The sequence below is a fragment of the Copidosoma floridanum genome, unplaced genomic scaffold, assembly GCF_036245765.1.
Source record: "Copidosoma floridanum isolate Cflo_tuat_1 unplaced genomic scaffold, Cflo_Japanese_pri ptg000009l, whole genome shotgun sequence".
Classification (NCBI taxonomy): domain Eukaryota; kingdom Metazoa; phylum Arthropoda; class Insecta; order Hymenoptera; family Encyrtidae; genus Copidosoma; species Copidosoma floridanum.
In genome coordinates this window covers 985,059-1,006,939 of record NW_028321886.1, presented here as the reverse complement: position 1 = coordinate 1,006,939, position 21,881 = coordinate 985,059, and the positions used below count along the sequence as shown (strand labels likewise).

Genomic DNA, 21,881 nt, shown 5'->3' with positions numbered 1-21,881 from the left:
TTTGGAGCAATGCCTTCGGGTTTTTATTAAAAATGATAATAAAAATACGGCACTACCGCATGTATTGTACCTTATTAATTGCCTTGTTAAATTTTTTAATTACATTTCGAGTTCACTACTCAAATTGTCGTCATCCTGTACCGATCTGAAAAATCGTATCGGCTACAAGCTATATAATATATGTTTCCTGGACTATATACTTATGTACATTTAATGATAGTAGTACATTGTGGTTGTACATCTACCGTAAGTTGGTGGAATGGATAGTAAAGAATTGTGACTCACTTTTCCATTGTTTAGTTAAATTTGGAGGTGTATATATATAATATGTAAGAGCTATATGCATATATATTTGCATGCATACCTACAGGCTACAGGCATCGCGCTATATTGGGTTGAACGCCGTGGACGCGCGACAGTTGACGAACGCTAATCGGAATGAAAAACATAATACTGTAGTCAATGTAAAGCATTACAAAAATTTTATTTCATTGTTAGGTTCGTACGTTCGTAGCAACAATCGTAAGCAAACATACAATAAATGTATGTATATTGTGTGGGGAAAGTCATTTTGTATATTTTATTTCGCAAAAGTTTATAATTTTAAGTAAAAGTGAGTGGGTGGTGAATATATATTGGAGAGATTTGCTATCACGCCAAGAAAAACAAGTAGCATTTACTTGTATAAAATGGATGCTGGAAAAAAAATGATACCACACGAAGAACGGACATGCGATGAACTGTTGAAAACACTGGAATGCCCGTTCACCTGGAACATGAGTTGCATTGTTGATTTCTGGGAAGTAGTTCACGAAGATATTTGTGATGAAAGTGTGAGCCACCCATTGATCGTACTGATGAACCACGTATTGTGTATGTACGTGACTGCATCGAAAAACGGCGAAACTCAACGGATATCGGAGTATTTTGACAAGTATTTAGAAAACTGCAAGGTGCACCTCGACAAGTTTAAAGAATTGTAATATTTTTTGTACATCACTCAACCCTTACGATCATTTCTCATTGTCATATATTTGTTAAATGTAACGATACATCAATTACTTTCAGGAATGAGCCGGAAATTTCGTATGAAGTACTTAATTATGTTTTGCAAGGCACAACTTGTTTTGTTTACCAAAAGTTAAAAATGCACGATGAAATGCTAAAAATTCTAACAAACATCCAAAATGTGGAACTCGATTCCAAAAAAAATAAAAGTACTTTATTAGCATGCAAAGCCATTTGCTGGTTGAAAAACAATAAATTAACCGATGACGGTGCAGAGCCGTTGATCCGCGAAGCGCTTGAAGAGAGTCCAAATTGCCATTTATGGTATTTTATTTTGGCAAAAACTTTACGAAAAAATCGGCGTGATTTAACTTTGCGTTCGAAACCAAGTCGTGAAGAAAAAGAAATGTACTTGAAAGCATACAAACTTTCAAATTTTCAACAATATAAAATTCAAATTGCACGGCTTCATAGAGAAAATTGGGAAAATGAAAAAGCTTTAGTTTTGTATGAAGATGTAGTGAACAATATTTCCGAGATTAATGATTCAGTATTGTTAAAACTTGCGTTAGGATTCACACAGATGGGAAGTTTCGAAAAGGCAAAATTATGTCTTGATAAAGTTGGAGATAAATGGCGCAAAAAAAGCATATACATGCATTATTACGGGAATTATTACATGAAGACCAAAAAATTTAAGGTAATTTTATCAATTGGTGTCAAAAAATCCTAGTTGTGCTCTCGATACATGTGATGGATAATTTTGTTGTATTCTGTGTATACAAGGTCAATCAGAGGCTCGAGACTCGAGCCAACGTAATAAATACAACAAAAAACAGTTGCCACTTTTCGTCACAAATTCCGAGAAATGTAGGGGTATTATCAAACGTGAGTACACATGTAACTTACTATACAAATGTTGTTCAACACGCAGTACTTCTTGCCTCACGAGTAATCGCAAATAGCAACTGTTTTTTGTTGTGTTTGAGCACCTATTGGGAACATCCTGCTCTCTACACATCAGCTTTGAATACACCAACATTGTCATGATTTAGTTAGTTATTTTTTATTTATTTATTTTTTTTATTAATTCTTGCAGTATCAAAAAACTACCATAGCTTTTCATACGTTTATCAATATTATTAGACTTTATTTAATAATAATAATGCATTAAACTATGTTTTTACATTTTAGGAAGCTAAAGACTGTTTTGAAAAAGCCGTTGAGAAATCACATAATTTATCTGCTGAAAGACAATACATACAATGTTTGATTAAATTAAATAAGAAGTTTGATGTTACCTCCTATTTGTCAAAAATGCTGCATAAATACGAACATTTTACAAAACATAAACTGCAGCCTATTTTCTTAGATTTGGCCTTTTGCTTCTGGATCAAAGAAAACGACATGAATAAAGCACTTGATTATTTTTATCAAGCATTAAGCATAAATCCTCAATCTTTATGCCTAACCGTAAGTAAACCTCCAGACAATAATGCTGATTTAGATACTTATATTTTACCTAAATGATGTTTATTTCCAGAATTACTCGCTCCGGTCTTTGATGTTGGGATCAAATAGTGTACAAGTTTATGAAAAACTGAAGAATGATTTTTTACCTAGAATTAATTTTCGACGTAAGAAATTCAGTGCAGAAGAAATTGAAAAAATAGATCGTATTGCAGAGTACTGCAATGAGTATGCTGCAGATACACACGTCAGAACCAACTCACGAAAATCTCCCGGTCACGTTGTCGAGGTAGAAGATTAATAGTCAATTGATTAGAAAAATCAACAGCAAAGGTGAACGACGAGTATACTTGTCAATCGAAATGGTTTTAACGATAAACGTATAATATACTATAAAATAATTCAAAAACTACGTTTTCAATACATTTTTTCCATTATAAGTAATTATTAATTACCATCCTTAAAATAAATATTTTATTTCTTAAAAAGAAAAAATGTGTAAAAAATGCAACGCATACATGCATACACATCATGGCTTCGTAAAAAAGCACTATAATTACACAAAATATGTATATCCTAGATATTTTATCGACCTAATAAAGATTTTTTTTCTCCTTCAAAAATAATATGTGGTATTTAAAAACTGTTGGAGTGTTTTAAGAGGCGTGAAACGTGAATCACCTGCTGTAAATGCGTAGTGAGAACCAAGCCAATTATTTATGTGGAGAGAGTCTCGCCTCACGCGTACAATGCTCATTTTTCCGGTGTATGCGTGCACGTAAAATCCACTAAAAAAATTTTTCATGCGCTCGACGTGAGACTGGTACTGTGGGTGGATGACATCGATCGTGTTGACCGATGCGATGTCGATAGGGCACATTTCGATAAACAGAGAATTAACACGAGAACGATATCGTTATGGTTCTATAAATATATATTTATTATTTAAGTTTCAAAATAAAATAAAAGTGTTGCATCGACGGCCAACTAATATTCTATAAATTTAATAAAAAAGCAGACCGGAGATCGACTAAGTTTCGTTTTTTTTCCTCATCTTTTTAAAACTTTATACCTTTAAATTTTTTCAAATTTATGAAGCATTAAAAAAAAAAAAAAAAAATGATTAAGAACTATTTCTTAGATATCAATAGCTTTCTTCTTTTTAAATGTTCATAGGTGTTTTAATCTACGACCACGCAAAAAGTTATTTTAATTTTGATTTGTCACGATACCATTGGATTAATTAAAAATAAGTGAAGATGGCTGATATTGATAGTTGAGGTGCACACGTGAACGTGAATCGTATATTCATACCCAAAAGTGTCAAAAGCTCAATTTGTAAACAATAACTTTTGAGCAGTAAATCCAATGAATTGTCAATGTGCTTCTGGTTTGAGCCCGAATGATTGTTCAACACAAGGTGGTTCTCGAAGAAATAACAAGTATTGCAAATACCTCAAGCCGTTTTTCTCTTTCGTTGTCTCGGTTCTGTTGGGTAAATAATCATCCCATATTTTTGTTTCGATAGAAAAATGCTTCAATTGAGTTTCAGAGCTCATATTGTGAAGTATAAATTATTGGACCAAACATTTTTCAGCCTTGTCTATGTCTCATCTGTGCGAAAAGTACTCGACGAGCAATTCATTCGAAAACGTGAGATCAGATTTGAGTACCTTAAGGAATAACTTGAACCTACTAATGGTAATATTGTCTCAGCAAGTATCATCGTATCTGATAATCATGAAAAAAAAAAAATTAATTCATCTCGTGCACATTTCAAATTTGAATCCAAGGAAGAGGTAAGGACATTGATGGAATCGAAAGATGAGTTCAAAAACCAACTGACGGAGGTTAGTCTCGTGGTACCCAAACTGTCAGAAGCTATTTTACATTTGAGGGCTGAAATTTCTGAGGGTGATTTTCATGACACGCAACCACATTTAACTAAATTGATGGATTTTATTCAAACAAATCGTTGTACACGCCTTTGTCGTTTCAACAGTAATCGAAACGCATGCAAACAAACTAGAACAGTCAGCCGGTAACCTCAAGGATTTGGTTAGAACAGAGCTAGAAGCTTTCAGCGAAGACCACGCCGGGAAAACCGATTACGCTCTCGAGCTGTTAGGTTCGATGGAAATACACTTTTGCCGGTCACGAGCTAACCATTCATAGATTGTTATTCACGCAGGTGGCACGGTTTTGACGGTCAGAGATACTCAGACTTACGACGCCGGTGCACCACAACTCAAGATTTTCGGCATGGCCATTTGTGCGCAGCAGAATACGCCACGAGCGATTATACAGGTTACAATCGACTATAATTGTTTGAATATTTGATGCAATTGCAAAATGGTTATAAATGTTGTGAAATGTGAATGTTTACGTCTGTTGATAGGCAAATACGCTGCCGGGAGAGTGCTGGGCCATTAAGGGTGACAAAGGCGTTGCGGTGATTCAGCTCATAGGGCCAGTGCGCGTTTCTGGATTCAGCCTTGAGCACATATCGGCGACGATCGCGCCAACCGGGGAAACTAGCACAGCTCCAAAGGATTTTTCAGTATGGGTTAGTTTGCACCAAACATGCCGTCGATCAATTTTTCTTATAATACCGAAACACATATTTTTTCTATGGTGAATTAAGGTATTTTTTTACTAAAAGTATTTTCTTTGGTGTTCAAAAAAATGTGCACAATTAATTTTGTTTATAAAAAGAGTATAACATTTTTATTTTAAATAGGGATTGAACGATATCGACGATACAAATGGATTTTTGTTTGGTGAATACAGATACGATAATTCTGGAGTGCGAGTTCAGTACTTTCAAGCAAAGGTATTTTTAACATTAAAAAATATTGTTCAGAAGTTTACCAACAAATGTACTTTTTCCACAGAACGAACCTAACAAATCTTATGAAATCGTCGAACTAAAAATACACTCGAATAGTGGTAATACCAAATATACGTGTATTTACAGATTTAGAGTTCATGGTAATCTTACATCCCAACAACGAGGTATAAGTTGATTTAAAAAAAAAATATTTTTTGAGTATTTCTATTACAACTATATTTGTAACTAATACAATACCGGTATGTTCTAAAATGTACAACAATGAAACTAACATATTCATGAGTGATTTTCATGGATTTTTTAATAGAAAATTATTTAATGAGTTTTTTGTAAAAATATTAAAGTGTAATATCTTTTGTAATCTACTATATTATTTTAAAAGTATATTTTATAATAAAATTTTTGATTTAGAATCAAATTTCTTTTAATGAGATAGGCCGGAAAAAAAATTTTAGTCTAACAAAATTTAAAAAGCTTCAAAATACGAACTATTGATGTTTAATTATTGTATTTTACGGATGAAAGTCTAACTCACTCCAAGTTTCAAGGCTGACTGATGTGGAAAAATATGTTGGAAGAACAACAAAAGTCTATTGATTTTGTAATAACTGTTTATAAATAAGACTTCATTAACTAATAAGCCAATGACGTTCTCCAGTGACAAGAAATATTGAAGTACAAATTGATTCAATTTCAATTCGATCGGTAAAACCCTTAAGTCAAGAGTTAAAAAAATAAAAATCAGCCTTGTCATTACTTGTTTTTACTATCGGTTATACATATAGAAAAATAAAACTCACCTGGGCTATAATGCATCTTGACATTGGAGCACAAATATAGAGCAACAAATAAAATGTAGCATTAAAGTATATTTGATACATGTAACGTACTGGTATGTCTATGAATATGGTACTTTTGTTATTATTAATATTATTTTATATAATTGATTACTTACCTTTGAAATTTTTTATATTTTTTTCGATAAAATATTATGTTGAAAGAAATTTTCTGATTACGTTTGTTGACGACTTGTGCTTATGATAATGCAACAAAAATTATGAATTAGTTTTAAACATAAATGAGATACGAATGAGTTATACATTTTTTTTATTAAACTTGACTTTAAAAATTTCACAATTGCTTAATAAATACATATTTACTGTTATAAAATAAAAGAAATTATAATATTTACTTTTGATATTATGAATTATTATTATGATATTCAACAGATTTTGGTACGTGTTTTGAAATGATGCGTAATATTTTTAAAACACTTATCAGCTGAGTATTGAGCGGTTATTACTTCTAGTTAAAAGACAGGCTAATTAAATTGATTAAGATTCAAATATATTTTATTTTGTATGTATTGAAAAATAGAAAGTAATTACTGGAAATACAGAACAATTACATTGTTTTTGAAATGTAAAGTCTTTTAACACTAAGGACTATTTCTTGAATCGTATTTATAATTTATATTAATTATCAGAATGAATTTTAAGAACTCTGGGAGTTTAAAATCATACAAAAACAATGTGCTAGTATTTGAAGCTAATTGGAAGAATCGATGTTTTCTTTGATTTTGTTGAATGCGAAATCTGAAAAAAATAGACAGGATAAAAACGTTCAAAAAAATTAGGTTGACGAGGGGAAAACGACGACTTTTTCTTTTTCTCAGCTTCCACCATTTACACTCTCAGACTATACATTTTTTATAAACATTTTCATCAAGCTTTCTTGCACATAAAAATTTAACGATTACTATAAAAATATTTGTTCTGATTTTTTTAATGGTGCTAGCTATGTTTTCGTATAGATAAATATATTCAAAAGACAACTTATAACTGTAAAGCATCGTTTTAAAAATATAAAAATATATAAAAACGTTTGAAAACATAGAAATATTTACAGCGACAAATATAGGTGATGTCCAAAATGATAAAAAAGTTTAGAGTAACATTTAAAACATAGGGAGTTGTAATTGAATTATCATTAAAAAAAAAAAAAAAAAAAATTGCTAAAACATATATTGATGGTCACGATCAAAAATACTGTAAGCCTAGGACTTTCAAATAGTAAAAATTAAAGACAATCTAATTAGGAACATTTATAATACAATTATCACTAATACGACTTACGAAAATAATTAAAATTTGCATATCAGAAATATTTATAATCCAATATGGTTAGTTGTTTCGATTTTCCGATTTGAATATGCAATAATTATAACTCAAAATTAAGTATGATGCTTATTGTAGCTTTAACTATGATATAAAAAATTCGATACTTATATATACTTAAAGACTTGAATAGTAAATAATCGCATTTTTCTATGTTTTCGTATTTACGAACTTATCAATAAAAAAATACAATTAAATATAAACTACTAATGAAATCGCTATTTCACGAACTTATGCATTTTTTTTTTTTATTGTTACGTAGTTATGACAAATATTCGAAGAAAACTAAACAGATTTTACATTAATCCAATAAGCATGTAGATGAGTGGAATACAATTGATAAAAACGTTTTTGCATGGAAAAAAAAAACAAATTTTAAAACGATTCTTTTTTGAAACCAAAGCCAAACTGATCACATTTGTAACGTAAGATGCGACCAAGTTGTGGTGGTCCACAGTAAAAGACCGTCACCTTGCCTTTTTTTTGATCCTGCAGCTGCTTGAAAACTTTGTCCCAGTTTGGTCTACCAGCGTTTGTTCGAGTCTTTAGTCCAGTAATGAGATCTCGCTTCTCCTGTAAAACAAAGATAGAAAAAAATGTTAGTGTACACAAAATTATAAAGAAAAAACAAAATATTTGTATAAACACAAAATAAAGTGTGACGTAAAATATTGAGTTAATTTGTGGACGGATTATTTTTGATAGTAATGATCTTTAACGTTTTAGTGAATACCATGGAATAAAATCTAGAATCATTATTTTTTATTCAATTTAATTAGTATCTAATACAGGGTGTAAACTAAAAATATTTCAGCTAAAGTATTCCAATCCACGCTCAATGGAAAGCCAAACCACTTTCACGCTTTACCTTTTCGTGCAGTAAATCCAAGGCAAGCTGTAGCCCAACAGCCTTCATGTCGCTTTTTTGAAGTGCGCTGGTTATATACATGTGCATCTCCAGAAATCGTTCCATTGTTGCACCAAGCTCGGCTTGCTCCATCTCAAGCTGTGAAAGCAAATTGACGAACCACTCGAACGAACGCTGATCCCGGTTTATCCAGAAGAAATCCACCTGTTTTTTTCGGTTGTATAATTTTTTTTTTTTTTTCTTCATTAAACTAAGCTTAGTAGAATTGTATTGTATTATATTGTACATTTTAATGGGAGAATTTACTTATTTAACATATTTGACATATTTAACTTAAATTTACTTATAGCTTGAAGATATTTTTTTGCCTCACTCATTTCAACAGTCTAATATACATAGATACAAACTATTTAACAATTATTGAATAAACAAAAAATTTTTTTATAAACTTGCTAAAAAAAATCATAAAATTATTAATTTTATATTTAAAAAAACTAAAACATTTTAACGCTATCAAAACTTCAGCATCCTTTATTAAAAATTTTAATAGAATTATTAAGTCCAGAGTTATTTAAAAAAACAAAAAAAAAGTCTATAGATCTTGAAAAATCATGAATAAAAAAAATCTGGCTGAACTTCAGTTAAAGAATAACTATTTATTTTTAATTGGTTTTTTTTAAATGTAATAAATAAAATTGCAAATATTTTAACATTTTTTAAAAATAATTATTTAAATAACCATTTAATAATTATTATGCTTACCATTTGTTTTACAAAAAAGGGTAATTAAAAATTATAAATAAGGACGAATAAAAAATTCAGAAACAGACTACTTAATTTAAAGGATTTTAAATCTATCGCTGCGAGGTAAATGTTGTAAATATTTTCTTTGAAACAATTTCTCTCAATACTTTTTAATTACTTTTTCGAAGAAAGTCTTAAAAAATAATTTATTAGTATACGTTACGGTTATAAAATATGTGAGTTACCTTTCTGAGATTCATAACAGTGACTGGCAATTCACTGGACCAAGAGAATGAGCATTTAGGACACGTATGTCGTGCGTTCCAATAGCGATGCATAATGGACTGAAGTAATGACGCGAAAGGTGTAACACCTATGCCTGTGGCTATCAGAACGGCATGCTGAGCTTGAAATATGTGGCTCGATGGTGCACCATATGGTCCATCCAGATAAATCTGTTGATTACAATTTTATTACACGAAGTAACCCACGTATAAAATTTTAATGCTTTGGATTTGAGAAAACGTATAAATACTAATATGATAATATTACATTCATACCTCAAGGGGCTTGCCAACTGGATAATTCATGGCCACGTGACAAGAAGGCTCACACTTTACGCCTCTAAAGCAACTTGGTCTCCTCCTATTTCCCATGGATCCAACTCTCCCTTCTTCGGCAATCATTTCTGGTAAGTTTGATGAATCTGTTTTTGGTTCATTTCCATTGATAGCTAAAGATAAACAAAAGTATATTAATATCTAAAAAAGAAAAAATTCTCATTAAGTTATCAACATCATAGATATCGAGAAAAGTATTACTTGATTCTGAAGCCGACGTAGGAGCTTCGAACTCACAGTTTTCCAAACTTGGTGTTTTGAATGCAATAATTGTGGGTTTAGTGCGCATGTAACGAAAACTCTGAGCTAAAGACTTATTTTGCGGGCTCAAGTATGCCAAGCCAAGGGATTTCAGCCTGGCACGTCGAATCGAGCACTCGTCGAAACTTTTCTCTGATTCAGATCTCATGTAGTCACGAAGACTGAAAGTTGTGTTTAGTTGTAACAATTTTTAAATCGTATGGGATTCTATTAAATCTGATTTGAAACTCGTTGACTTACACCATCAATCTCTGACGTTTTTTAGTTTTTGTTTGCATATCCGGCATCGAAAACGATTTTTCAAGAGGTATTTTGCTACCCAAAACAAGCTGGTGTAATTTCTTTTCTCTTAACATTTTCTGAGACGTCGGATTCACTGAAATTTTATTTATGGTGAATAATAATTTGTATTCAAAAAATTGTTGGCAAAAAAGTATTAAAAAATTTTTACACTCCGTAGAGCTTGAAAACGATGGGGAGCTTATGGTAGGATTGGACGACGAAGTGGGTTTTTCGTGGTCCTGAACGAAAACTGGATTAGTCAAGCCTCGCGGATCCTCCAAAGAATCAGTGGAGAATTTCTTTTCAAGAAATGTTGGGATGCTTTTTACCACCTTGCATCTGGAATCGAAAAGTATAAAATTATACAGTGAAAAAACTTTAATTAAAAAAAAAAAAAAATGATGGCTCGTACGGTGTTTTTCTCGATGAGCAATTTTCGACGGGCAGAATTTCCCCTCTATGGAGTTTTTGTTGCTCCTTCTCGAAGTAAGAGTAAAGACTATTTGTCCACTCACCGACGGCTCTGATGTGCAGCCACATGTACTCTAATCAAAGTTGGAACGAAAAAACCATTTATTGAATTTAGTCAAATAAGTGGGCTAAGAATATACAAAATATTCTTGTCTGTGCTAGACAGAATCATCGTAACATTTTACTGATATGGTTGAAATGAAGCCTCACATTGAAATACCTTTGTATGAAAAAATACTTGTAAAAATTAATTCACCCTCAACAAAATCAAATAAAAATTTAAAAACGAAGCTTTTTAAAAGTATCAGTTTTATTACAAAATAATTCAACTTTTTATAATAATTATCCGAAAAAATTTTGGAATTGCAATATTTGATCAAAGATTTTCACAATGCATGACAAGTTTAGCAACACGTTGTAGGTAACACTTGAATCTTCACGCAAAATTTGGACAAACGAAAATGTATGCACAGCAAAAATCACAACAGCGTGCTTCTCTCTTACCTTCTTGTTCAGGAGCGCTGCTGATGGTAAACGGATGCCACTCGTACTTAGCAATGACGGGCACATTGACGAAAACGTAGTCCCCTGGTCGGAAATCAAAGTGCGGCGGCCTCTTGATCACCAAATGCGTGACCTTCGAAGGCAACAGCAGACCCGAGCTTATGTAAGTCTTACCCCTCTGAGCGTTGACCCAAGCCTGCCGGCGCGTCCTTTCGATCGCGTATATCGTCCCCGGCACCACGAACCACTTCCAGAAGTTCGGCCCGTGCACTATCATCAGCAGCCAGAAGGGCACGTAAAGCAGATGCGACCAGTAGAATACCTATTTTTGTGGAGAAAGCGTATTTTGACAACATCGTGTTGTGACATCAAAGGAATTTTTAATTCAATGCACGTGGAGCATTGACAAAGGATAATTTTTTATGGCCCGTCACTGGAGTAGTGGGGACATTTTTACGAGGAAGGGAGTAACAGCATTCGATCGGTAAAATTGAGGGCAGCTAGTAATAAAATCCCATTAACGCGTACAAAATGGCCCTATAAACCTCGCAATCAGCCATCTGAATGTCACGTTTTTTCTCCTTTCGTTATGCAAACTGGGATACACGCGAGTATCTTTCATCACCGATTTCAGGCGCAAAAGCCCAACTTGCGTCATTTGGATCGTGATATGATTCATATTGGAACGTATGTAGTGCACATAAAAATTTACTACGTTGCAGGGTAATATTTTATAAATGTGTACGTAGTGAAACGGAGAAAATGAAAAATAATGATACCTCGAAGCAGCCACCTCGGCGTACGAAAGGCATCGAGCAGACGGTCATGATTGTTAGGATAACGATCAAGGCGACCCCGGTCGGATTCGCCAGACCTGCCACAAGCCCGAATACCTTTGGCCGGCTCGTCAGTAGCCACTCGGACATCGTGTAATTGGCGCTGTTCAGTTGCTCGTCGTAGATCACAATCGTACCTGCAAAAGTTGCAGCGATCCAAATCATAATGTATCGGTCTTTTTACGTATTATTATTTTTTTTTTTCTGTCGTTTTGTACATTATCATATACGATTAACAAGATTTTTTTTCGAACTTTTTCGCTCAGCCGAGAGAGATCTTTACCACAGTCAATCAAGTTTTTAAAATTTCCTACACGTACTTAAAATTAAATGCTTGGCAGTTTTTGTAACAATAAAAAGCGTCGAATCAAGATAAGAAGGAACATTTCGAACAAACAAGGGCACTACAATCATAATGTAAAATTTTTGGGAAAACAAATAATGCCTACATGCAATAAAAGAAATCAAATAAACAAAGAGAACGTAGACAAAAAAAGTACACATACATCACTCGAAGACAGGTTCCAAAGTGTTTTTTTACCTTTTTTCGGACCTGCTCGATCTATAGTGACGCTATGATGTTTTTTCTTTGTGTCTCACTCGCTTCTTCGTATTGATAAGTGCGTGGTTGAATTTTTTTGATGCGAACAACGAAACGTTTGATACGTATATATAAGAGACACGGATATTTTTTTATCGCGTGATTCACATAAATTTTTGTTAAACCATCTGGTATATAACGGTGTAACGTAGGCCTGTATAATATGTATGACATATGACGCTACATTTGGCATGTAAGCCTGTGGAATTGCTATCTAATTAGCTGTGGTGTATTTTTGCGTTCACGTACTTTTAAAATCGAAAACTCGTCTCCGGGGGATATAAACGTATGACACATTGAAATTCATTAATGTCGTGTAAAATGTTGTGGTCGTCTAGAAATAATTGATGTAGCTTGATGAATGTTGGTCATGGGAAACACTTTTTGCCTGAGTTTTTTTTTAAACGATCGTCATTTACGTTGATGGTTCAGTGAGTATAGAGCCCATTAAAATTTTTCATATTTGCTCAAGTGTATATGTTGAAAAAAAAAAAAAGAAACATTTGAGAATGTTTGTCATTGAAATTTGGCCGCTGGACTTACTGAAATTGAGTAAATGCATGAGCGTATGGACAGAGCTCAGTATACCGATGAGCACGCCGGTCGTTTTGTGCAGGTATATGTGGTTGTCCAGTGGCAACACAGAACTAAATCCATGGGTTCTTAGGAAGGTGATGCACTGCCGCAGCATCAACACCAATATGAACATGCAGTCGAAATTGAGACATTGGCCTGGAGAAAAAGAATGCTGTGGAAAGATTATCCGGAAAACGAATAAAATGCAAATTTAACCCGATTAACTCTCAGTTTGTTGGGATAGTGTAGTTCTAGACGTCTCTAATGACTCGCAATCAAGAACAGATTTCAAATTTTAATTGTTCGTATGATCGTCCAACTCACCGCAAGCTCGCGCTACAATGACGTAACCGTTCGAACGTCTGTATTGGTAGGCTCTTGTGGCAAAAAGAGCGAAGTTGATTAAGACGAATGTCGAGATAAAGGCAATTTTCACGTAATTATTCTTCAAATAAGGCTTCGTTAATTGGTACGGTCGCAAATTGGACAGGAACTTTTTGTACGATTGCTTCGGCTCTTCGGGTTTTGGCGGCACGAGCCATCTGTCTATACTAAAATGTTAAAACGCACACCATTCATTTAGTTGCAGTTGGTTAAAATTGATACATTAGTGTGTAAATGTTTCTTATAAAGACACAAATTTATAAATAGCGCTAGGATTTTTCTTATCGTTAACACAATATAATCCTGCTTTATCCATCATTTGTTTACTTATATATTTATACTGCGTTACTATTGCAAGGAAGAATTGAAAAATATTCATTTTAACTTATTTGGACATTGGTTTAAAAATGTTAATCAGATTCACGAATTTTGGCCTATTTTGAAAGGCATATCAAAATAATAAAAAGTTTTACTGAAGATGTGGTCCAAAAAAAAGGTTAACGAGGAAATACTAAAAAAAATTTTTCAACTAAAATAATTGTCTAAAAAAATGAGAATTGCTATCTGTAAGCCCACCTCATATGCATTATTATTGAGTTTACAGATTGCAACAAAATTTAAAAAAAAACATCAATATTTGCAAATCAGTCCCACCAACCCTTACACCACTGTAGATTTGGCAAGTAAACAGTAAGGTAAATAAATCGAAATTGTAGTCAGCTAATTAAGACACTCGCACATCAATTGTACGAAAAGCGGTCCAGAGGATCCGGTACTAACGATCCACATGCGTTAATTGACTTGCCTAATGGTTAGGTTTTCCAGGAGACCGTCATGCTTCTCGAGCTGCCTTTTTAGAGCCTCGAAGGTGATTGCCCCTCGACTGCCCTGATCTGCGTCTTCGAACAAGGCTATCGTCAGCTCCTCGATTTGCTCGTTGCTAAAGCTCATCCCGTTTTCCTCCATACAGGCACGCAGCACATGCTCAAGCTCTCGTAGCTGGATCAGACCGTCACCTACGGGGATTTTTTGGTAATTTCCCTTACTTGGTACGTCACAGAGGTCTTACACGTATTTTTTTTTATTCTCATGATTTATTGGTTTATATAGATAATACAGTCACATTTTTAAAGAAGGTGATTTTATTTATAGAATAGATTAAATTGATTTTAGTGTTAGTATGAAAAACATTTTATAATTTTAAAATATTTATGGTGTTTCAAAGAGAAACATACTTGGCATAAAAATTATTTATTCTACTTTTTTTTCTTTTTTTTTTTTTTTTCTTCTTATCTCTACATATTACTCAGTTAATTATTATATCACGTGCATTTTTTTCCTCAAAAATTATGCAACAATCTGATTAAAAAGCTCTCGTACAAAAAATGTACTCTATTTGGAAGTAAGTGACTAATTTTTCAAGTTATTCAGGAGCATTATGGGAAACCTCAAATATCTCCTTTTACGACTTAAAGTAGAAAAAATTAAACTAAAAACGATTTGCACTTGAAATGAGCTCAAGTTTTTCCTCGTGTAGTCTGAACGTGTCTTCGAAAAAGAAGCATTTTTAACAAGAATTTATGTTACATTTTAATCATGTTTAATATTTATTTGCCACAATGGTCTATTATTTTATGATGCTATCGTTATAATCATGTTTTTACACTTGTCAACTGCTGTTTGTTAATCAAACTAGATTACCGTATAAGTTATCTAATTTATAAATAAGACACAGAAGTGTACCATCGATATCGTAGACCTTGAAGAGAAATCTGATTTTATCGTCTATCGTCTTTCCGTTGAACTGGTGCATAGCGTCGAGAAATTCTTGGAGCGATATCGTACCGGAATTGTCCTTATCAAATATTTGGAAGACCCTTTCGGTAAAGAATGGCTACGAAAAATTACACCCATAATTTAAGGACCATCTGAACGTAGTCAAACTCTAATTATAAAAAAGTTTAATTCTCGAAAATCTTACATTTTTTGATGTGACGATTTTTTTGAACTCCTCTCTTCTAATTTCTTTTTCATTACCTACGGTCAGCTTGAAGATTTTTTCCAACCATTCTAAATTACGTTCGTCAAAGCCTAATCTCGACCTAAAGTGTAAATACTCATAAAATCCTATCAAAGTAATGTTCGGATAAATAATTTATCAGTTTAACAACATGCAAACCTAGAACTGCTGATCGATGAAATGAATTCCATTATTTGTTCGGATGTAACACTCCCTGTGCAATCCACATCGATGAGCTTGAATAATTTCTCAATAATCTGTAATAAATAATGTTACTAGTTACAAAAAAATTTTATTTTATGATCTAAAATTTAATAATTGATGTGACGCATGGTGAGTTGAAATAATAATTTGTTAAAAATTTTATTGTACACTATCTTTCTAAAACTAAAAATCAAATTTCAAAAATTTTCACACACGGAGTATTGATAAGGCTCTCACGCCTATTATTGTTTGATAACGCTCGTAATAACTAAAATATTTTTATGTTGATTATAATCATCAAACAATGAGACCAAATGAAAATATTATCCTTTGGAGTATGGAATATATAACATAATTTGGTAAAAAACTTTAATTTGAGCAGTAAAATCAATTTTTTAATTTATTGTGTAGTGTAATAATTAAGATGGTTTTTTTCATACCCCTTTCGTGTGAAATATTTGGCGAAATGTTGTGTGTTTGACCGCTTCTTCACCACAGAGTACGTAAGTGACACTCTCGATTTGATCGACAAAGTCGTTTTGTTTTTCGGTACTAGAAAAAGGCATGTTAACTGTGTCCCATAACTATTGTTGAAAAATTTGGATATCATGTGTAAACTTACGTCAGTCTGCCTTTCAGGAATTCGACCCATTCGTCTTGTTTTAGATAACCATCTCTGTTTTGGTCGAAGAGAAAAAATAGTTTTTCCAAAAATACCTGCAAAAATAAGAATTACAATTGTAAGTTATTAAAGTGTTTTGTATGATTTTATAAAATACTTATCATTGTATTCCATAGTATATTAACGGAAGGCAAAACATTTACTTCATAAATAAAATTAGATAGTGTGAATTAAAAGTAAAATCTGTTTGGAACACAATCAATTCCAATACTATGAGAGATTCGTGAAATTAGAATCAGAACATTACATTATAATTTTAGTATTAAACTGTTTTTACTTTTTCTATGAGATATAATATTTTGTGTTTATGCCATTGAATATAATTGTAATTATTTTCTAAGATTTTATATTAATTTAAAAACAGAGTATTGCTTATCAAAACAAGGTGCAAGTAAAACGTATGTTTAAAATGATCAACTTTTGTGTTTAACTTTTGAAGTAATCATCTCAAAAATATGAGCAAACTTTTCACTGCTTTGAAGATGACTATTTAAAAATCATTATCTTCTTTTAACTGACTAAAGTTTTGTTTACTTAAATTTGTTGTTATAATTATTACTGTTATATTCCTTGCTAGAGATGTAATATTGTTTTTCAAATTTTCTCAGATAGTCAAAATAATATCTTCACGTTAGTTTATCATATTCTACTCGACAGTTTTTTTCGTTTAATATTTATACCAAAAGGATATGGGTAATAAATATTTAGCCAATCCCGAAGCATATTTAATTCAGTTTGAAGCCTAACTTCTTTGTATTCTACTTGTTATAATATCCTTTTCTTTTGATACACATGTTGAGAGAGCTAAAAAGAATTGATCATTTTCATCTTGCAACATTATTGTCCCGGAAAAGCAGGCAAAAAGAATCCATCTAATTTTATTAAGAAAATCTGTGCATCTTAGAGTAGCAATAATTTTTATCAAAGTGATCCTTAACTGACTGAAAATTATTAAATCCATCGAGCCCCCAATTAAAATTTGCGTCTCTATAACATCAGCTTACAAAGTAATTTAGGTTTTGTTTGGATTATTAATCAATATTTTTATTGGATTATAATTTAATATTTTAGATTTTAGCTTAGACCATATCAGAGATGAGTAGACATCTCTGACCATATGCTAAATAAGTTTTGGAACATATGAGATTTGTTATTTCTTCATGTTCTTTATTTTCTCAAACCTTGGTCTTCAACAGAGTTAAAAAATTATTAATAACTACACGATGAATAGAAGGATAACTGGAATTTATGTTTTAACCAATGTACAATTGACATTTAAATTTAAGTACAAAGTTTTTTTTTTCAAAAGCACATAATAAGTTATGTATTGGAGTAGCGTAATCAATTGTTACGAGGATGCGATAAGCAGTTATAATAATGTAAGCAGACAATACGTCACGAAATAAAATATTACTTATCAATACTTGTCATTGCGTTAAGTATTAGATAAATTTATGAAGTCACTGACTCTAGAGATAAGACAAAAATTATATCAGTTCACCGATAAATTATTTGAATGCGTAACATCCAATTATTTATTGTTATAGAAAAAATAATTTACACAAAAACACATGTAGGCTTGGAAATACAATAAACTGCTCGCATTAGCACTCGTTGGCATATAATTATTGATTCGGCGAATACTGATTCGGTATCAAATAATAAAATAAAATGTATTATTTAATACACCTTCTTGACTTTTACTGATGAAAGGTCAATATAAGGCTCAATGCCATTATCCAATTTTTAATCATGTATCCAAAATTTCAATACTTTTAAGTTACTTTAATAAAACTGATGAAAGCATCCACGAGGATGCATTAATTATCTAAAACAACTTTTGTGCATAGTACACGAGATAAAATCGAATTCTCGTTTTTATGTTTCTACTGTCACGTACGATATGATGATAAAAAAAATTTTTTTTTCAGTTGTAAAAGAGCAAAGATTAATATTTGTTGTTGAATGTATTTAATTTCAGTAAATTATCGCTCTACATCAACTTATGCTAATAAACGCAGATTTTCAATTTTTACTTCCCTCATTTAAGAACTATTGGAAACTTTACAAAGTTTACATCTCGTGTTTTTTTCTGTGTATTTTACTTACTTCTTTTAGAAATAAAAAATGTGGTAGGCAAAATTTCTTAAGAATTATTAAGTTCACATTCATACACGATCTTGGATCGTTAAGTTCTTGACATTTGAGATAGATATACTTAAAGAAGTAAATTTAGCAGTTGGTACATAGTGCATACTTATTGTAAATTTTTGTAATTAAATAATATTTACATTAGTGTTGGTGTAATATTTTTCAACAATATTTCAATATACAATATTTTTTTTCAATAAGGAAATTCATTGTGAAAATAATCGCAATATTGCATTAGCGTTTTTTGTTAGTCAAGTGATAAGATAATTTTTTAAAGAAGTATATAAAACAAGCGGCAAAGTCATAAAGCGTCGTCAAATAAAAATTTGTTACCGGTGAATGCTTATTACTAAAATTTTTTCATTCATATTTTTTTATTTCCCCTATGCATAGTTTTATATTAAAAATGTTTAAACTACTGTTGTTATTTATGGTGACATCGTTAGTAAAATGTGCTAATGAAAATAATACTCTGAAATTTCCGAAAGGATTCCTTATTGGAGCTGCTTCATCTGCTTATCAAATTGAAGGTGCATGGAATGTCAGTGGTAAGATCCATTTGCATAGATGCTTCAAAATCCTTTTAATTAAGTTTATTAAAAGGCATAAAATACAGATAAGGCAACTAGTACTTGGGATCATTTCGTACACCGTTACCCAGAAAAAATTGCTGATCGGTCAAACGCTGACGTTACTACTGATTCATACCATAGATATAGAGAAGACGTAAACATTCTAAATGATCTAAGGGTGAGTAAACGTTAGTCCACATAAAAAATGAGGTTTTAGCTACCCTAGTCGTGGAAAAAATTCAACTAATTAATTATTGCGTTCAAGGTCGATCATTACCGTTTTTCAATAAGTTGGTCTCGACTATTGCCAAAAGGTCATACTGGTTACGTGAGCAAAAGTGCATTACGTTACTATCATAGTCTTTTGGATGAACTAGATGCCAAAGGAATCATACCGTTTGTAACGATATATCATTGGGACCATCCACAATCTATAGAAGAAGCGGGAGGATGGTTGAATGATCTTATGCCCTATCTGTTTGCGTCTTACGCTAACGTTATTTTTGAAAATTTTGGACATCGAGTACGATATTTTATAACTTTGAATGAGCCATCCATATTTTGTGGCATGGCTTATACAACGGCTGAGTTTCCTCCAGGTAAATTTTATTTGAAGCATTTTGTACTTTTTTTTTCTCAATTTATACATTGAGAAAATTTTTATATTAAGTCACGTTCAAATGACTGAGCTGTAAACAGAAATTTTTTATTTTTATTGGTATTTGATTGTTCTAGCCCGTAAATTGAATGGTACAGGTGATTACCATTGCATTCACAACCAGTTGAAGGCTAACGCTCTCGCTTATCACACATATAACAAAGTATACCGAAAAAAATTTAATGGCCAAGTTGGTATTGTGTATCAATGTAAGGGTGCTTTCAGTGAAAATGAAAACAATGTACAATTCGATGATTTAGCTTTTGAATTTGAGTGCGGATGGCAGGCACATCCAGTTTTCTCAGAATCCGGGGATTACCCGGAAAAAATGAAGAAAAAAGTGGCTGAAAGAAGTCGAGCCCAGGGCTATGAAAAATCCAGACTGCCAACTTTTTCTAAATTTTGGATTGAACATATAAAGTAAAGTGAAATTCAGATGTTATACAGTAAACTTAATAGTTTACATAAATTATTTTCTTAAGTTGGAATTGTAAGCATAATTATTACTTTTTACTTGATTCTTCCAGAGGAACAGCAGATTTCTTCGGATTAAATTATTATACTAGTAGAATAGTGAAACCATTACCGCAGTCTTCAATAGTACATTGGCCTAATGATGAAGGATTAGAATACATAATTGACTCTAGTTGGGTTTCAGCTCAAAGTTCATGGTTAAAAGTAAGTTTTTAGATTGAATGAAAATTACTTTTACAAAAAATTTACTTTATAGGATTTAAGTTTTAAAATATTGTATGGTTTTAATTTTTATCCATAAGTTAAAACTATTACTATTATTTTTAAAAATCTGATTTTTCTCAGTTATTAGATTTTATATTTCCACCAAAAGTAAATAATACAAACTTTTTTTAAAGGTTGTACCTGAAGGGCTAAACAAACTTTTAAAAAGTATTAAAGAGAAGTATAATAACCCGATAGTATATATTACTGAAAATGGTGTGTCTTCTTCAAGTGGCAAAGAAGATGATTTAAGAATAAATTATTTACACTCTCATTTAAAAGCAATATTGTTAGCAATAAAAGATGGATGTGACGTCAGAGGTTATACATACTGGAGCTTATTGGACAGTTATGAATGGGTTTCAGGATTTACGTAAGTTCTTGTCATAAGTAAAATTGGATTTTTTATACGAAACCTCACCAAAACTTTATTATTGCAGAGCTCAGTTTGGATTAATGCACGTCGATTTCAATGATGCAAATCGAACTCGAACTCCTAAAAAATCTGTAAAGTGGCTGAAAAACGTAATTAGAGCGAGAAAATTATTATCTCCTTCGTGAAAAGCTAACTATTGAACCTAAATTAATTTTTACATGTATTACTTCGAATCAATTACGATTTCTAAAAATTTTTGTAATATATTTTTGTTAACGCTTTTTAAAAAAGATCAAACTTTTTTCTTATCTTGGTGTCACATTTATTCACTTCCAGATGTAATGGCTTTGCCTATTTTAATCTACAAAGCACCTTATAAACTTCACTAAAACTGTATAGTACCTTGAAGAAAGTTATGGAAAATTCTATAAACCTTACAGAAGTCTCATAAATAATTTAAGAAACTTTGTAGAACCTTTTAGAAACTATGTACATAATGTATGGAATCTTCTCAACACTAAAGGCATAACCTTGCAACCTTGTCAAATTTTACAAAAACTTGACAGAACTTTTAATGCTGTGAAAATTAATAATTACATAATAAGATAATCATAAGATACATTGGTAAAGAAAATCAAATTTTTTCTTACACCTGAATAACAATTAAATGATAGTTAAATTAATCCTCTGACGAAAATAATTTTTTTACGTATTCACCTAATGGGATGAAACTTTTCTTATCATTATTAAAGTGAGTTTACATATTCTTAAGTATTTCGTACAGATCGTGAATTCATGAAACATATATTGTAAGTTATGTTTTAACG

General features: G+C 31.8%; 4 protein-coding genes across 4 annotated transcripts; 3 read left to right on the top strand and 1 right to left on the bottom strand.

The window, feature by feature from the left end:
• The first annotated feature begins 549 nt into the window (after nucleotides 1–549).
• On the top strand, nucleotides 550–2,896 carry LOC149375229 (uncharacterized). Its single transcript, XM_089589713.1, has 4 exons — nucleotides 550–979; nucleotides 1,069–1,708; nucleotides 2,203–2,481; nucleotides 2,552–2,896. The coding sequence occupies exons 1-4, from the start codon at nucleotides 690–692 to the stop codon at nucleotides 2,777–2,779; spliced, it is 1,437 nt and encodes a 478-aa protein (XP_089445839.1). The 5' UTR covers nucleotides 550–689; the 3' UTR covers nucleotides 2,780–2,896.
• Nucleotides 2,897–4,289: 1,393 nt separating this feature from the next.
• On the top strand, nucleotides 4,290–5,499 carry LOC111643687 (klaroid protein-like). The gene is made up of 6 exons (XM_089589712.1): nucleotides 4,290–4,392; nucleotides 4,481–4,606; nucleotides 4,670–4,785; nucleotides 4,877–5,044; nucleotides 5,219–5,357; nucleotides 5,456–5,499. Exons 1-6 carry the CDS (start codon nucleotides 4,290–4,292, stop codon nucleotides 5,497–5,499), a joined length of 696 nt encoding a protein of 231 aa, XP_089445838.1.
• A 2,382-nt stretch (nucleotides 5,500–7,881) lies between these two features.
• On the bottom strand, nucleotides 7,882–15,879 carry Nox (NADPH oxidase). Its single transcript, XM_014358388.2, has 16 exons — nucleotides 15,833–15,879; nucleotides 15,635–15,755; nucleotides 15,397–15,547; nucleotides 14,459–14,669; nucleotides 13,594–13,820; nucleotides 13,237–13,425; nucleotides 12,036–12,229; nucleotides 11,257–11,578; nucleotides 10,694–10,826; nucleotides 10,451–10,620; nucleotides 10,240–10,375; nucleotides 9,940–10,160; nucleotides 9,679–9,851; nucleotides 9,364–9,573; nucleotides 8,375–8,578; nucleotides 7,882–8,079 (listed from the first exon to the last, which is right to left on the bottom strand). Exons 1-16 carry the CDS (start codon nucleotides 15,862–15,864, stop codon nucleotides 7,882–7,884), a joined length of 2,892 nt encoding a protein of 963 aa, XP_014213874.2. The 5' UTR covers nucleotides 15,865–15,879.
• Nucleotides 15,880–19,037: 3,158 nt separating this feature from the next.
• Nucleotides 19,038–21,698, top strand: LOC106643352 (myrosinase 1-like). Its single transcript, XM_014358449.2, has 7 exons — nucleotides 19,038–19,258; nucleotides 19,327–19,460; nucleotides 19,548–19,881; nucleotides 20,018–20,360; nucleotides 20,468–20,618; nucleotides 20,813–21,051; nucleotides 21,119–21,698. The coding sequence occupies exons 1-7, from the start codon at nucleotides 19,096–19,098 to the stop codon at nucleotides 21,237–21,239; spliced, it is 1,485 nt and encodes a 494-aa protein (XP_014213935.2). The 5' UTR covers nucleotides 19,038–19,095; the 3' UTR covers nucleotides 21,240–21,698.
• Nucleotides 21,699–21,881: the final 183 nt, after the last annotated feature.

Bases quoted from the DNA above. Each gene is read 5' to 3' on its own strand.
- LOC149375229 (XM_089589713.1), top strand. From the start codon at position 690: ATGGATGCTGGAAAAAAAATGATACCACACGAAGAACGGACATGCGAT. The intron at 1,709-2,202 runs GTAATTTTATCA...TTTACATTTTAG, and splicing joins TGAAGACCAAAAAATTTAAG to GAAGCTAAAGACTGTTTTGA. The intron at 2,482-2,551 runs GTAAGTAAACCT...GTTTATTTCCAG, and splicing joins CTCAATCTTTATGCCTAACC to AATTACTCGCTCCGGTCTTT.
- LOC111643687 (XM_089589712.1), top strand. From the start codon at position 4,290: ATGGAATCGAAAGATGAGTTCAAAAACCAACTGACGGAGGTTAGTCTC. The intron at 4,393-4,480 runs GTGATTTTCATG...TCGTTTCAACAG, and splicing joins GAGGGCTGAAATTTCTGAGG to TAATCGAAACGCATGCAAAC. The intron at 5,358-5,455 runs GTACTTTTTCCA...GTGTATTTACAG, and splicing joins TCAGAAGTTTACCAACAAAT to ATTTAGAGTTCATGGTAATC.
- Nox (XM_014358388.2), bottom strand. From the start codon at position 15,864: ATGGAATTCATTTCATCGATCAGCAGTTCTAG. The intron at 10,827-11,256 runs GTAAGAGAGAAG...AACTTTGATTAG, and splicing joins CAGCGCTCCTGAACAAGAAG to AGTACATGTGGCTGCACATC. The intron at 9,574-9,678 runs GTATGAATGTAA...TGTAATCAACAG, and splicing joins CAGTTGGCAAGCCCCTTGAG to ATTTATCTGGATGGACCATA.
- LOC106643352 (XM_014358449.2), top strand. From the start codon at position 19,096: ATGCATAGTTTTATATTAAAAATGTTTAAACTACTGTTGTTATTTATG. The intron at 19,461-19,547 runs GTGAGTAAACGT...ATTGCGTTCAAG, and splicing joins ACATTCTAAATGATCTAAGG to GTCGATCATTACCGTTTTTC. The intron at 20,361-20,467 runs GTAAAGTGAAAT...TGATTCTTCCAG, and splicing joins TTTTGGATTGAACATATAAA to AGGAACAGCAGATTTCTTCG.